Source organism: Pecten maximus, chromosome 4, assembly GCF_902652985.1.
Source record: "Pecten maximus chromosome 4, xPecMax1.1, whole genome shotgun sequence".
In the NCBI taxonomy this organism is placed as follows: domain Eukaryota; kingdom Metazoa; phylum Mollusca; class Bivalvia; order Pectinida; family Pectinidae; genus Pecten; species Pecten maximus.
The window spans coordinates 51,390,610-51,407,558 of record NC_047018.1 but is presented as its reverse complement, the minus strand read 5'-3'; the positions used below and the strand labels follow the sequence as shown (position 1 = coordinate 51,407,558).

The window sequence follows — 16,949 nt, the reverse complement described above, 5'->3', positions numbered from 1 at the left end:
TCCTTGCTGGGTTCTTACTACGTCCTACACGTTTCCACTAAGACCTTATCTCGCGCATGTTCGCGCGTGCACCACGCTCTGTGTGTTCTTAATACGCTCTTACTACGTCCAAAAAGATCTTTCTACGCGTGCATTACGTAATTACTACGTTCTCTCTGCGTTTGCCCGTTCCCTATAAATACAACTTGACTTGTTTCTTTTTTTCCATTCCCCTGCAATATTCACAATATGCCGCCGAGAAAATCCGGACAGTCCAAGAACCCAAAAAAGCCTAGGTTGTCTTTTATTCCTTCTTCGCCTTCTTCGCAGCATCAAAAGTGCGGCCTGTGCATCAATAAAAACCTGTTGTCCTTGAATCAGAGCAAGATGCATAAGAAGTTCTTGATAACTTGTAACCATCTTCTTTTGTAGTTTGAACGAAAGTGATAATGAATTAAACTTGAAATGAGTATTTATACAGCCGATCCTCTGGACGTGGTTTTGACGTGGTGGTAACCTGTGACAGACGTGTCGTAAACTTAATGAGCACCGTAAGAACGTACTGGAAACCTAACGTGGTCATCAACAACGTGGTATTGGCGTACCTTGGTCATTGTACAAGCGTAGAGAGGTCGCAATAAGAACTACATTGACGTAGCAAGAACGCACTGACAACGCAATGAGAACGTAATACAATCCTTTCCATCAGCGCTACGCTTCCACTGCGTCAATGAAGTTCTCATTGGGTTTTGGTTACGTCATTACCACGTCAATACCGCTGGTACTGCGTCCCTGTTACGTTCTTACTACGTCCCGATTGGACCACGTCCTCGCTACGCTTTTTTTAACATGCTCAAAGTTTGTTCACGTCCTCCAGGTCCATGAAGACCATAACACGTCCTTATCGGTCTCTATTGAGTCTTTACTACGTTGTACAAGTTCTTTCTGCGTTCGCATTCCGTTCTTCAATTTTTTCCAGGACGTGGTTGGACGTAGTGGGAACGTGACCTAGTGTGATGGGGGTATAAACTAACAAGTTAAGATCACAACTTGTGAGACAAATACATTGACGCCGATTGAAATTGAATATACTCTTCTGTGTTTTCTATTAATTGTAAATTAAGTATTATAATGTGGATCGGAAGTATATTAAGATAACGATTTTTGAGGCACACAGAACATTCTTAGGTTTTGTATAGAAATTCCAAACAGGACGACGGTTTTTTGTTTCAATGTCTTACATTTTGGAATATCATCGGTAGGTTACATATTAACCAATGCAACAAAGCAGTTGTGATATTTTGGATATCACATGGGGAGAGCATGATGCTCTAATAGCAAAGAGGTCAAAAAGGTCAAAACATCAGATGAATTGGAAAGTAACCTATATTCTAAAACATAGAATGGAACTGCAGACTTGCTACTGTTGAAAACTACAAAATTACAGACACTGTTTAAGCAATGAACAGTGGTTTTAATGTTTTTATTGTCGATATGGTAGCAAGATGTATGGTGGGCAAATGGCATGGGAACCAGTTAGGGTTTCCATGCTACATTTGCTCACCATACATCTTGCTGCCATATCGACTATAACAACATTAAAACCACTGTTCAATACTTATATTTACATTGTCTTACCATTTCCGTTAACTTTGAAAAAAACTGAACCAACAAACAAAAATCCCGCCTTTTTAATGTCACATGACCCACTGGGTGTTATAGCCTGAGGCACTGGGTGTTATAGGCGTATAGTGGCAACTGCCTCTTAGCATTGTATCAATGGGGAAATGCGGATCAAATGTAAATATACTCCAACGGTTCCAGTATAAGATTTAGAGCCTATGTTGTTGATACGTCGTGATGCTCAGGACCTTTAGAGAAAATTGGAAGAACGGATTCATCAGAAAACAACTAACCCAAAACAACATATATTTTAAATCACAATTGCATTATTCTCTTAGTAATAAAAAAGATCTTTCAACTTGTGGAACGATTTTATAGATGGAAAACACAAGATTGAATAAAATAGATATATCGATGCTGGTGAGGAATTAAACTATTTTGAAGCATGGGAAGGATGGAAACATATTTTTCGATAGTAAGATATACACTCATATTCTACATCTATTTAGACATATCTTAAATGACGAGAGATTCGTTGACTGTTAATTCATTAGATTTAAATGATATTATGATATTAATAGCAAATATAGGAGAATGATGCTGATATTGAAGGAAAATATGACGACATAATAACTTTTAAAAACATTTAAATTTGATAACTGTAATTACATACTTGTATGTGTTGTGCACTGTTTACATACATGTAGGCTCTCAGTATTTTATAGTAAACTTAATAATGTTTAGTGATTCGTTTTTCCTTTGAATGTGTAGTAGTATAGACAGGTGTGTGTATATATGTAGTTTTTTTTTTTATTTCTCAAGAATCAGAATTTAGTAGACAGGAAGATTAAGAGATTTACTTATATTGAAAGTTTCCTCAGAGTAGATTAAGAGATTTACTTATATTGAAAGTTTCCTCCATGGTTACTCTGTGTTATGTTGTTTTTAGGTTAAGTGATGTCAGTTGTTTGCGGGATGTTAGTTTTTAAGACGGTATTTCAACTGTAAATTTAAAAACGTAAGACGAACCACTCGTACGATGGCAAGGGAGACAATCCCAGCAAGACTAGAGTGTGGAGTACAGTTTGGGCTTACGTTCAATGGGAGATTCGAGGGCTTCTACAGCAGCGAAGTCGTCCGCGGTGGGGAAAAGTGACCGGTCTAAAATGTATATGTAGAAGATAGTTTAGAGAAGCGGTAAGAAGTTACAGAAGTCCTGTTTTAACCGGCTAGGTTTTCAACACTTCCATTTACCATCTCTGAGGATAAGATGAAGATTATGTGGAGTAGTTTTTCTTTTTTTCCTAGTTAGTCTCTATAGTCACAAAATTTTAATTAATTTGTTTCACGGTTACGCAAACGTTTCAGGTTTTTAGCTTTCTCGTTCTTTGATATTTCTTTCATTTGATAGTGCTTTGTTTTATAACGAGACATTGAGAGTACTTGGTATGGTTATATAATTATGTCATTGTTATACGAGTGTTGTATTTTGATACATGTATGCTACCCATACGCAATAAAATTGCTTAACCTCTCTGTTTACATGTATTGACGTCTCTGTACCAATCCGTAAGAGTACTTACAGTAGAGGTAGATATAACATGTATATCCGTACTTCATATGACATATTGAATGTCAAGATTGCACAGCATCACACAAATTTTGACTGCACAAAGGTTTCAGAGTACAATAACACATTGTTAAGCGTTCAATAACGCTCTACGTACGTAGAGATTCGAGTTTGAGCAATCCGTCTGGGTTTCATTGTTGCTTAATTATTATATTTATATCACATTTACAGTTTTCATATTAACTTGTTAATGCTAAATCTCTTCGAACTATAAACCACACGATCTGCAACGATATCGTCAACAAATTCAATATCGTTTAAAACTCCAGAGACTTACACAGTGTCCGAGATACTTTCAGTTAATACGTCCGATATAAGACTAAAGGATCACTTATGAATGATACCCACGAGGCGAAGGTGTTATTATGTTCATAGTTAGGATATGTCATCGTCTGAGGGGAGACTTGGCTTTTACTATCAGTGAAGTCTATGATGCATATGGTCTTTTCGAAATATTTAAAACACTTAGGTAAGTTTGTCTGACTTGTTTCTTGAAGGCCACCTTATCAAGCTCACTTTGGGAGGTTTATTGATTTTTATGCAATTTTTTTAAAATCATCGTGTGAGTTTTACTAATAACATTACATAAGACTGTACTATTAAACTAATTCTTAAAATCACTTGAATGATTCTTTACATACTCACCTGTGTAAATTTTCATGACCTATTATCGTTGAACATATATTCCATTTCCTTTTTATGTTGTCCTTGTCAAATTCTTTATCTGTATAGGCAGACATATTCACAAAATCAACAACCAAAGCTTAAAACATAATCGTATGAGTTTAATAACATTACTTAAGCTAGGACTATTAAACTACTGAAATCATGATTCTTTTTAAATACTCAGCTATCTTTTAACATCACGCATTTCTTTTCCATGTAGCCCTTGTCAAAGGCATTATCTGTATAGGCAGCCATGTCTTCCATGCAGATATTGGTCTGGTTTGAGACATTAAACATTTGTACTGGCTTTCAATTTACATGATAATCATCTGTGAAATATATTAATTGTAAGTGTAAAATTTCACAGATAATTAAACACCAAAAGTGTTTGTATGTTTTAAATCTTATGTCTAAATCAGACCTGCTCCACATGTAAATCCTCACACCCAATTAAACATAGAAGACACGCACCCCTGCTGTTTGCACTATCGTACTTCCCTGGCAAGATCCTTGAGAGATATATAGTCTTGTCATTGTCAATGTCAAATGCGCGAACTTTTATATTCACTACACATGTGATTCATATTTGAATATCTAGCAGCATGTTTACGTTAGCAACATGTTTACGTTAGCAACATATTTACTTAAGGATAATACTCTGGTTCAAATTAATTTGTGAATGTTTTACATGTAGATTTGCAATAGTCTTACAAATCCATCGCATCGCTACAGGTGTACCTTAGGTACCTGTGGATATACCATATATAGGACCTACTGACTTGTATCTTACCTGTCGGTATATGTTTATTTAAGCATTGATGTCATTTTTTTTAGTTTCATCGGGGTATGAAACAAACTTTGTTTGCAAACTGTATGAATCCGCGTAGCGGATTCTTACAGAAGTTTGCAAACAAAATTTGTTTCATACCCCGATAAAACACGTTTTTCGCGCCATTATTTATGTTTCTTTCATAGAAGAATGAAAAGAATTTTTCGACCAATCAGATTTGAGTATTTACCATGAAAACAAAGAAAAATTAATTATGTCCGCATGATGTGCGCACGATGCTTTTGGTGCGTTGTAAGATCCGCCAACTGTATGAATAGACTTACATTCAAATCAAGCGTACATACATATGATCTCTAATACATGTACACTTACGTTAAAAAATAGGATAATAGTGTTTTACTTGATAACTAATATTAAAATATCCAGTCTTCAACAAATACAAAAATGTTACATATTTGGACATACTTATGTATGTAAATTATATATGTAAGTATATATTTAACATTTCTTTATATATATACCTGGTGTATTTTTCCTGGTTCCAAATATGCATAAGAGATATTTATGTTAATCCGCCAACAGTAACAAGTTGATAAATCAAGTCAATGTAATGAATAAGAGAAGGATGCTGGAATCAACCCAGCCTATATCCTATATCAGTATTACGGGTAGTATACTGCTAACTGCGTACAAATTTTACTCTGACTTGTCGGGCTCAATCACAATGCCAGTTCAATAAAAGCAATTTTGTTTTAATATATATTTGATAGTTAATGTAATTTAATTTGAAATATTGTAATCATTTGATGAAATAAATGTAAAGGTATAAATACTAGGACTTTGTTTATTGAGTTGTCGATAAACCGTAAATGTAATACATGTATTCACCCATTATGAGCTCCAGTCAGCCATATAGTAAAATGTCCGCAATCAAAGTTTTTTTATTTCATTTCAAAACCTTTATTTCCTCTTTTATTTTTCATTATACATAATATCTCATATAGATGACATTAAAATTCCTTAAGAAGTGATGGTTGTTTATGTTTATCTGACAACCGTTACTCGTCGGGGAACATGTTTATCTCATAACTTCTTTACTATAAACACAACCTTCAAGTTCAAATTATCCGAACGTAGTTACTAAATTCTGTGAACCGAATCACTACGCGACAAAATATAGTCTACAACGGAGAACATATTTTCATCTATAGGAGTTATAGATGGACAACTAATATATTTTGTGTTGTATTTGTAAATTAAATAATTTTGAAAGATTATGGTGATGTTAAATAAATGTTCACCCCGAGATTTAATCATTCAAGAAACCATGCCTTTCAACAAGTCAGAATTTGTTAGCCATGGTCAATGGAATATCTCACTTCTTCCTTGGGTCGTCTATTATACCATCATCAAATTATATTTCGTACGACTAACGAGATTTTCCATGTGAAAACCACTCTCACCAAGTCATACCAATGTTGACCCCTTGCAAATCCAGAAAAGGTATCAGTGTTGATGTTTTGAATGACAGACGACAACAAAAAGAAAAACTGAGAGTTCGTGGTCGATTGCCAGAAGTCGGCCAATAAGAATTGCTGGACCAATCGGAGGCGTCGAAAGTGGTAATGCACTGCGGTTTGTAGACAAAGACAATAACACATTGTTATCGCCTGTCACATGATTTTATCACGTGTTATATCAGTTGTGAAACAAGCGTAGTGATTGGATAAATGGCATTCTTATATAACATACGTATATGTTATACGTAAGCTATAAGGGACAGTTTGATATACATGTAGTATTATATTGTTTGTCTTTCAGTCCCTGTGTATATCACCGAAGTTATGATATAGAAACTAATTTTGTTAGTATGAGATATCCAAAAACTAAGATATTGTGATTTATACAATAGACAATATTGTATGGATAATCGATGGCATGACATACTGTTGTGAATGATTTTTTCTGGTTTAATTTATATACAAATGTTAATATTAAAATTGCATTTCACAATAAGAATACAATAAAACTATACACACATCTGGACATACCAGAAAGAAAGTTATCTGGATATCAAATATGATATATTGTTTTATCTCAAAAGATTTGTGACATGCATGTTCAAGAAGTATATCAGTTTATAAGATAGGAACGATTCCTTGAATGTCTCTTAAAATTGCCAAAGTAAACGTAAGGAAAGTATTGAAGTATAAATCAAATATACTACAGTTAACGTGTAAATATCCATTCAATTATCATATAAATAGATTCATAGGAAATAGAAGTTGACAATTCAGTTAAAAGGACGACTGACCGATTGCTACTTGAGCTACCAGTTTATTATGATAAACACTTATTTAGTATTTTTTCTGAAACCGATGTTAAGCTTTGTTACTGTCATTCAAACTTCAATCCGAGCTGTTATTACAATTGTACTCCCTTTGGATGGGTTTATCTGGCAGTCGAAAAAAATCGAATGAGAAAAGCAAAGTACATTTATTATAAGTAAATGATATCATACAGTCTTTATGTGTATTTCGAATTAAGCAGAATTATCAGAAATCGAGAAAACGAGGCTTAACTGGAATAGGATACATAAAAGATATATATATGATGTAGTATGGTAGATCAGGAAGTATATGAAGTATATAGGCCCATATTTAAAAAAAACCCGATATTTTCATCGTCATTTGTATATATAACATAGAAACACAAATGACGAAGGAAGACAACTTTTTGACTCGTGCCCTGACCGGGCCTCGAACTCACGATCTACGGCACCCCATCGCCTAGCCAGATATACCCGCAGCTTATACCGCTGTGCCACATCGGCGTTCTTAAAAAAAAGAACGTTTCAATGGAGCAGTGATTAGTCGGTCCAATACCCTGACATGATCATTGTGGAAGTCGTCTATAAGATGATATGAATACCTGGATCGCAATGTATTTACATACATGGATACGAATTGTATATATATATATATAACATATAAGAAAAAGAAATATGTCCTCGCGAAAGTGAATGTATAAAAAATAACAACAAAAAACAAGACATTGCCGTCAGGCCATTCTGCCCTCTCAGGCTTCTTCATATTTGTATATAACGATCTTTTTACCTTTACTCTACTGTATAAAAAATATTCCTCTGAAAATCGATCTGTCTGGAGGGATCATATATTTTATTAAATAGACAGGCCGGATCCGAATATTATATATCGACAGAGTCGATTTTAAAACGTGTCTACGATGAGAAAAGTTACACAACGGACAACGGATTGACACTGTAATTCAAATTTGATTTCCCAGGTGTATTACTCTTTATCCCACTCAAATACGCAACCTGTCGGAGTAATTTATTAGAGATTTAATTACGAAACTATTTGTATGCAACATTAATAATCTATACTTTACTATTACAAAATAAATCTGTTGTATGTACCGCATGGTGTACAATGTACGTAAACATGCCATGCTTGGGGTTTGTTGCTCGCTATCCTACCTATTTGTTTTCGAAATAGCGAGTCATCATTCATGCCTAGTGCTTAACCAATGTCATAATGTGACAATTAAGTATAATTCAAAACAGCTTGGGCAAGTGACAGCCTATACCAAACGTAGACTTTATCAGTATTATTCATGAAGCGAGTGTAGTCTACCGTAGCCCCATGTCAATACAGATTTACTAATTCTACAAAATATGTAGTTGCGTCTATATATACATGTGTGAAAATAAAGCGATGAGTAAACGGTTCATATATTTTTATTAGCCTTAATTATGCGGTGACTGAACATATTTTGCGAACCTCGTAACTTAAGGCTTTACCTGTCTGCAATTCGTTGATGAGATCGGAATGGAAGAAACGATGCAATGCATTATCATAATCAAAGACGGTGACCGATTATTTCCTCTTGCATAGGGCCTTACCAGGGGATACTTCCAACCCTTGCCCAGGGCTCTAGCCCCCTTGGTTTATACCCAGTAGTACGGTACTGGAATACAACTTTATAATGATGTCTTTAAATGACATTTCTGAAACACACTGCAGATGTAAGTTTATTTAAGGATTGAATAAAGTTATGTTGAGGTGTATGGGGGTATAAACCTCAATAGGTCTTGCTTTGTTTTGTTCATTATAAATTTGTCTCAAGACCTATTGAGGTTTATACCCCCATACACCTCAACATAACTTTATTCCATCCTTATCTTTATATTTTGTGTACAATATTTTGTCCTTGACAAAAAGGGACTTGTGCAAGTCTACCACAGAACTTACCGAAATGTACGTCATCACTCTTTGTCTACATATGGTTATTACTTTCAGGATTTCTTTAGTGAACAAACTTAATAACGAATTAAAACAAATATTAGTTTTGATGGAATTTATTTCATATAATTATGATCACTTTTGAAAAGGAATTAAAAATATAGTCCAAGCTCGACAAATGTATTCCTACGCCGGACTTGATATAATTCATTGAAAAATGTCTTGAGTTAGCTGTGGTAGATTCATTGAGTCTGAATTAAGTGGAAATATAAATATGAATTATCAAATAAGCATACTGCAAAATACTGTATGGTATAATATATAACAAAGACAGTATGATTGTATCATAATTGTGTACTATTGTAAACCATATACTTGTCAATGTTCGTAATTTGCCTTAATTTCATTTTTATGTATTCCATCCTATTAGCATTTGGTGTGAATAATGACAAAATCTTAATTGAATTACTTATATTAGTATCTATAACAACTGTCAACAGAGGAAATATTGTTCATGTAATACTGTTTTATGAGGCTTGATGGATACTAATGCGACTTCAGGGAACGATTTCATACGACTCATCCCTGTTGACATGTGTCCATTGTTGTCGTAATGGGAACCTGTCGAACGGCTCATTCTATCCTATAGGAAGCTTTTACAAATATTTAAGTGGTTTGCTCAATCATGCGAAAGAAACTATTTCTATTTGAACTGAAATTAAGACAGATTATGTTGCCTGAAGAAAAAAGAGAAGAGAAAACAGAGCCAGGTATATGTATAGTATATATACCGTTTTCCATACACCTGGGAGCTTCATTGTTCTAATACACAAACGTGGAGTGCGTTAGGCCTCTTTATGAAAGGTGCCTGTTACTCCTTCACAGTGCAGGCACCTCTATACCTGTACAGACGGTACTCGACCAATGACAGAATTCCTATTCTATGGAGTGTGGTGATATACGTAGAACGCTAGGTACGGTGGTATTAACGGTTCGAAAAGCTAAACAATGAATTTAACTATGTCAATATTGACAGCTGTCAGCATTTCTATCGAACGCTACAAATTGTAAGTGTACACAGTTGGACAAAACTGGTATGGTAATACTCGGGGAAATGGTGACGTTTAAGACTAACATCAAATGCAAACTATTTGATTCCGTCGATGAAGTGGATTTTTCAATTGAGTAAGAAAACCCGTTCGTGACTATCTAAGAGGCACTGTGTTCTAATGTATCTTTGCTACGAGGTGACGTTAAATTGTTGTGAGTGGGGTGTGATACAATGTCCTAAATCTCTCTATGGAATATAATAACCACGATGTCCGGAGTCGGTCATTTACTGGCTAATGGTAGCAATCCTAAAGAGGGCAATATGAAGAACGCTTTGATGCTGAATAAGTTAATGAAGGAAGGTAGCCCTCGCTGCAACTCCTCCCCGCCTTCCATGATGGGGCTAGTGAATGGTAACAATGACACATATGGAGAGTTGAAAAATGTTAAGTCGCCAAGGATCTCGGAGGAATGTCCAAATTCAGCCTCTACATCCAGGGATATAACGAAGTCCTTATTAGACAACTTCAAGTCTGGACTGTCTGTTTCAAACGACAATAAGAAAATGTCAATACCTAGAGAAAATGGTATTGTCCCTCAACTGAAATCTTCTAGTGCTAAAATAGCAAATGGACAACCAAGTGACCGTGACGCTCTTTCTTCATCCCAATCATCAAAAAAGCTCAACTCTAGAAAAATGAAATCATTGTTGAATAAAGAAAGTGTGAAACCAAAGAATAGTGATGGCGATATGAGACAAAGTCTAGATACTTCTGAAAATGAATTCCAAGATTCTGATTCTGATTCAGAGGCAAGTTTCCAAGAGTCCCCGTCTCCTTCATTCTGGTCAACATTCGAGGATACTATATTGAAAATTAACGACCAGACAGACACTATGACACTACAGCCGAGGCGAAACTTTAAGGCTAGTGATGATTTCAAGGATGTGATGACGGGCATGTTCGGTAATACAGAATATGGACGAGCTAAGAGTTATACATTACTTAAACAGAAAATCAACCGACTTACCAACGTCTCCGGTTTGGCCTCCAGGTTGTTTCAAAGTGCTGCTAAAGACACCAACAAGGAAGAAGAACCGGAAGAAGAGAATGAAGAGGCAAAAGAGGCTGCCAAAGTGAATGATATGGAAAACATTAGGTCAGAATTAAAAGGAGCCAAAAGAGGATGGAAACTTCTCCGTAGAAATGTAAACGAAACGGCTCTTGCCGAAAACACTAAAGATTCAAAACTGAAATGGACGATGGTCAGTCATCATGTTACCCGGATGACGGATTTGGACAAGGCACGACAGGACCTATACGAGAGGTATGGGATAGTACCGGCTACCCAGGATGATGGCTCGGTGCAGTGTAAGAATGTTATGTGGAGTAAGAGGGCTATCTCATTGAATTTAACACATCCAGGTTTTTACAAAATGCCCTCTACATCTGACGATGCAAAAACTAAAAAACGTGTACAGAGTGCTCATGTTACTTCGAACAAATCTAGACCTCTTACTACTGGTAAGAAGGTAAACAGTAAAACTCTACGTAATCGACCAGCTTCGGAAAGTAGGATTTTAAGGTGACACAGTTGACATCTATTCTAAGACATGGTGAGATAACTGACACGTCATTGAAGAATGAGACGCTTAAATAAAAATTAATTATTTCTGTTTAAACTGATCAAATATACTGGAATTTAAACTTAGATGTAACTGAAAGAGGTAAGTTTATATGATATATACCTGTACTGTAAGATAATGAATATAAAATAAATCTGAACTGTTACAGAGTAGGGTTATATATAATGTTACTGTTACAGAGTAGGGTTATATATACTGTACTGTTACAGAGTAGGGTTATATATACTGTACTGTTACAGAGTATGGTTATATATAATGTTACTGTTACAGAGTAGGGTTATATATAATGTTACCGTTACAGAGTAGGGTTATATATACTGTACTGTTACAGAGTAGGGTTATATATAATGTTACTGTTACAGAGTAGGGTTATATATAATGTTACTGTTACAGAGTAGGGTTATATATAATGTTACTGTTACAGAGTAGGGTTATATATACTGTTACTGTTACAGAGTAGGGTTATATATAATGTTACTGTTACAGAGTAGGGTTATATATAATGTTACAGAGTAGGGTTATATATAATGTTACTGTTACAGAGTAGGGTTATATATAATGTTACTGTTACAGAGTAGGGTTATATATACTGTACTGTTACAGAGTAGGGTTATATATAATGATACTGTTACAGAGTAGGGTTATATATACTGTAGTGTTACAGAGTAGGGTTATATATAATGTTACTGTTACAGAGTAGGGTTATATATACTGTTACTGTTACAGAGTAGGGTTATATATAATGTTACTGTTACAGAGTAGGGTTATATATACTGTTACTGTTACAGAGTAGGGTTATATCTAATGTTACTGTTACAGAGTAGGGTTATATATACTGTTACTGTTACAGAGTAGGGTTATATATAATGTTACTGTTACAGAGTAGGGTTATATATAATGTTACTGTTACAGAGTAGGGTTATATATAATGTTACTGTTACAGAGTAGGGTTATATATACTGTACTGTTACAGAGTAGGGTTATATATAATGTTACTGTTACAGAGTAGGGTTATATATAATGTTACTGTTACAGAGTAGGGTTATATATAATGTTACTGTTTCAGAGTAGGGTTATATATAATGTTACTGTTACAGAGTAGGGTTATATATAATGTATCTACATTCGGAACTGTTACAGAGTAGGGTTTACCTCGACACACAAACTGATAAACTGTTTTTGTGGTACACCTGGTTTTATCTATTATATTATTGTCATACCATCCTGAAATCTTCATCTGTATTTAGAATCATTCAACTGACGATTCATTTAACTGAAAAAATTAATAAACTGATATTAATGGCTTGCTGAAATCATCATAATTATTTGTTTTTGTTGTTGTTTTTTTAAACACCATCTTAAAAATAAATAAGTATCAAGATACAATGCTTCTCGTTTTTATTGGGTTTGTTTTACTAAAAAATGAATAATAAATATTCAAATGGATGTGTTATAAAGTACACACGGGGTGTCGGTGCGTGTCGTATTAGATATTTTGTGATGTTGAGTGACCTCCTGGATTAGTTGGTTCAGTCTACTTTGATTTGGTACGGACAACAATTAATGACGTGTATAAGGAAACATTTCGGTTAGTATCCATGGCTATTAACCCGTGAAATGTTCAGTAAAATTACACGAGGGGACACATGTTTACACCTGAAAAGTGAGAAGTATGTACTTAGCTCAAATGACTTACAAAAACAAGGAACTGAATAGCACTTTAAAATAATAATTTTGCTATAGTATCATCCTGAAAGACAAATATATAAAACTACACAATGACATGTAAAAACAGAGGGGAAGTAAGGTGTTAGAATATAAAATGGGGACACTTTAACCCAATAACTCAGCTTAATGTTGTTATTTTGTGGGATGATTAAACATATTATGAGATACGTTTGTATATCCTCAGGCGATGGCAACATTAATATAAATTCTGACATGAAAAACATGGGGAACAACTACAAAGTTAACCCTAGCCACCAAATTATTGCAAAAATGTACAAAAGAGATTGGGTAAAGTGAAAAACGCCGTTCAATCGAATTCGGAAGGCGATAAAAGTCAAATACTGAATACAGAATAAAGCTATCCAGTTTATACCGCCTACCTCACCAAATTACACCAAACTCATATATTGAGATACAATATCTACCGACAGTCACAATGGTTACCTCATTTAAAGGATGGTAACATACTTGCCTTTCACCTAGGCGGCCGGGGTTCGATTCCCCGATCGGACATGAACAAGTTTGCGATTCCCTGCCCGACCACATACGAAAAAAATTAATAACGTCAATATTTCAATTTGTTTGTAACTAGACGAGGCGTCACAACGGATGACAAATACGGTGTGATAGGGACAATGACAGAATATTTTGAACATGTAGAATTAAAAAAAAAAATCAAAGTTTATATCAAATGTCTTTGTCTTTTCGTCCCCATTGTTAATGCCGAGGTTTCGTTCCAGCTCTCTTGTATACACGCATTTTCCTATTTTACCTTGGTCTTATAATCTTACTGCAATAACCCAGGGCTACAGGGCTTTTTATATTTCAAGTACATGTCATTGTGCGCTGTGAACCGTAACATTACAGAGAGGTTGATCTGTGGACAATTGTGGGCGATTTAAATGTCTTATTGTGTCGATTACCTCGGATGGTTTCCTACTTAATGCTCCTAAAATGGATCAATCCGTGTGTACAGTGAACAAATCATAGTTGCATCATTGTCGTAAATCCAATGAGTGACCCTTCACCAATCGGGCACGACCTTCGCAGATGACAATCGTTGACATTATCGTCAAACTGAATGATACTTCTGTTGTATGACGACACATCCATATTATTTTCACCTTAAATAGGTAAACATATCTGTTTATTATTGATGTAACTATATGACTCTTTTAAAACACCAGAGGTCTTATTTCAATAACAAGGCAATGTTTCATGTAGTTCCATTTTTGTCATTCTTTTCATATTTCATGTACAATCGTTTTTAATTCTTTAAACGGCCAATGAGGTAAAAATAATCACTACAACACAACAAAGAAAAACAGTTTATTGTTAGAACCCATGGCCGTTGTAAACAACATCACATACAGGTCACCACATCAAATAAACAACATGAGATATCAATTTCAGAGTTCATTATTGCCCAAAGCACACACACACAGAAATATATATCGTAATAACTTTGTTGAAAGCGTGCGATATTCCTAGGAAGGAGCTTCGAATAAGTTTTACAGCTTGTGCCCAATCGCTCTGCTAACATGGCAATAAACTATGTCTAAATGAAAAGTTCACGTGCGTTTTATATTATCGGGTGTGAAGACAACTAGCGAATTAAATCGCCGGGAAAATGTTATTCTAACTAACATCAAGTATATGTGTATTTGATTTAAGGATTGAATGCAGATTTTGTCGCTTGTTTGGACTAACGAAACGACGTGAAACAAGTCCATTTGAAGGGAAATGACAAGCACTTAATTTATCAGTTGCACGAGGTTAACTTCAAGTCATGAGTATAGAACAACAATTTAGATAATTACGGTAACCATTTAAATTTTCTTTCCAGTTTCATCACACACTGCATTATATGTGCATACTATGTAAATAACGACGTTGATATTTGTGCGTCTATTGAAGAGCATGTGTCGATGTATAATGATTATGGAAATGTAATTGTTATCGGCGATCTCAATAGTAGAACAGGTAAAAGTAGTGATTTTATAGAAAATGATATTATTGGTAAATTACCTTTCCATGTTTAACATTTTTGATTACTTACCGGATACCACTGTATGTGAAAGAAACAATCAGGATAATCATGTAAACCCTATGGGAAAAAAACTTTTGAATTTATGTAAAGCGAGCGGTCTGAGAATTGTAAACGGTCGACATTCAGGCGATGATAAAGGCAGTATAACATTCTATAACAGTTTAGGGTCAAGTCTTATCGATTATGTTCTGGTTGATGAGTCTAACTTTGAGTCATTACTTGGACTCAGAAAATCAACAAATAATGTTGTTGATATTAAACTTCAGTCGTATCTTTATAAACCAGTTAATTCTAATTACGTTTCGTTTGTCTGCACATGATCTAGCTATTGAACGTGGAAGATATATTAATATTCCAAGGCATGAAAGAAAATGCATTTTATGTGATGAAAATGATACAGAAGATGAATACCATTTTATTTTTAAATGCAACTGTTACGCAGAGATTCGTCTTAATTTGATTAAACCATATTATTTCAAAAACCCTAGTATGTTTAAACTTATTCAATTACTCAAAGTAGAAAATACAAAAGAACTAAACAATTTAGGAAAATACCTATCACTAGCAAATAAAGGCAGGAAAGATTTGTTATCAAATCTTAATTAAAATATGTTCATTTTCAACTTATTTGATTAATGATATATTTTTGTTTTGTTCTTTAAAATTGTTGTAAGATTTATTGTTGTTGACTGTAGATGTATGTGAAGAGAGTAAGAAGAATTTTGTAGAATGAATGATGAATTAAGTGGGTGCCTTTGTCCTTAAATGTATGTACAAATTATATTATGTTATCCAATAAGTTGTAAAACTTAAGGAATAAATTTGAATTAAATTGAATTGATATAAATGTGTCACTTTGTAAAAGTGTTGTGATTATCGTGTAGTGGGCACATAGGCGGAACAGCCGTCGAGCACTGTAATCGCCAGCACAACACGAGTTCCAAAAAAGTTTTATTTATTTGAATGTTTAAATAATTAAGGCTTTTTCAACAACATTACATGTATTAAGTGTCTTTTCATGACCCTACCCCATAAGGACGACTTGTCAGTGCAGTGATAACAATATGCAGCGGTTGCGTGATTTGGCTACGTGATCTAGATACAAATGTCGAGATTATAGTATGTACAACTGCATATATAGTTGGTCATAATCGCGGGAGTTTAATTTTGCTGTATTCGCAGTCATTAAATAGCGCGAAACTATTAAGATATATTAACACAAGCGTATGGAAGTGTTACTACAGACTGTTTACAAGCCGTGGTCGCGCGTGATTTAATATTCCAGTTAGTCCGACTTGGACAACCGCGAAATATTCGCCCTTTAAAAAACATTAATAGGAGTCGTTTATTGAAATCGAAACACAGTAAGGAATATCACACCCGATATAGAGACAGCTTGTGAATAAAATCGATGAATTGTGATCGGTAACCCGAGTGTCCGACAGCCACACGTCATCAGAAATCGATGACAATCCTTAGTCTAAATTTAGGAGATCTGATTGTGGTTTCTTGTAGTAACCATC

The 16,949-nt window shown here is 34.7% G+C and overlaps 1 protein-coding gene across 1 annotated transcript; it reads left to right on the top strand.

The window, feature by feature from the left end:
- Nucleotides 1-9,771: 9,771 nt before the first annotated feature.
- On the top strand, nt 9,772-11,837 carry LOC117326376. The gene has a single exon (XM_033883104.1). It carries the CDS (start codon nt 10,272-10,274, stop codon nt 11,589-11,591), a length of 1,320 nt encoding a protein of 439 aa, XP_033738995.1. The 5' UTR covers nt 9,772-10,271; the 3' UTR covers nt 11,592-11,837.
- Nucleotides 11,838-16,949: the final 5,112 nt, after the last annotated feature.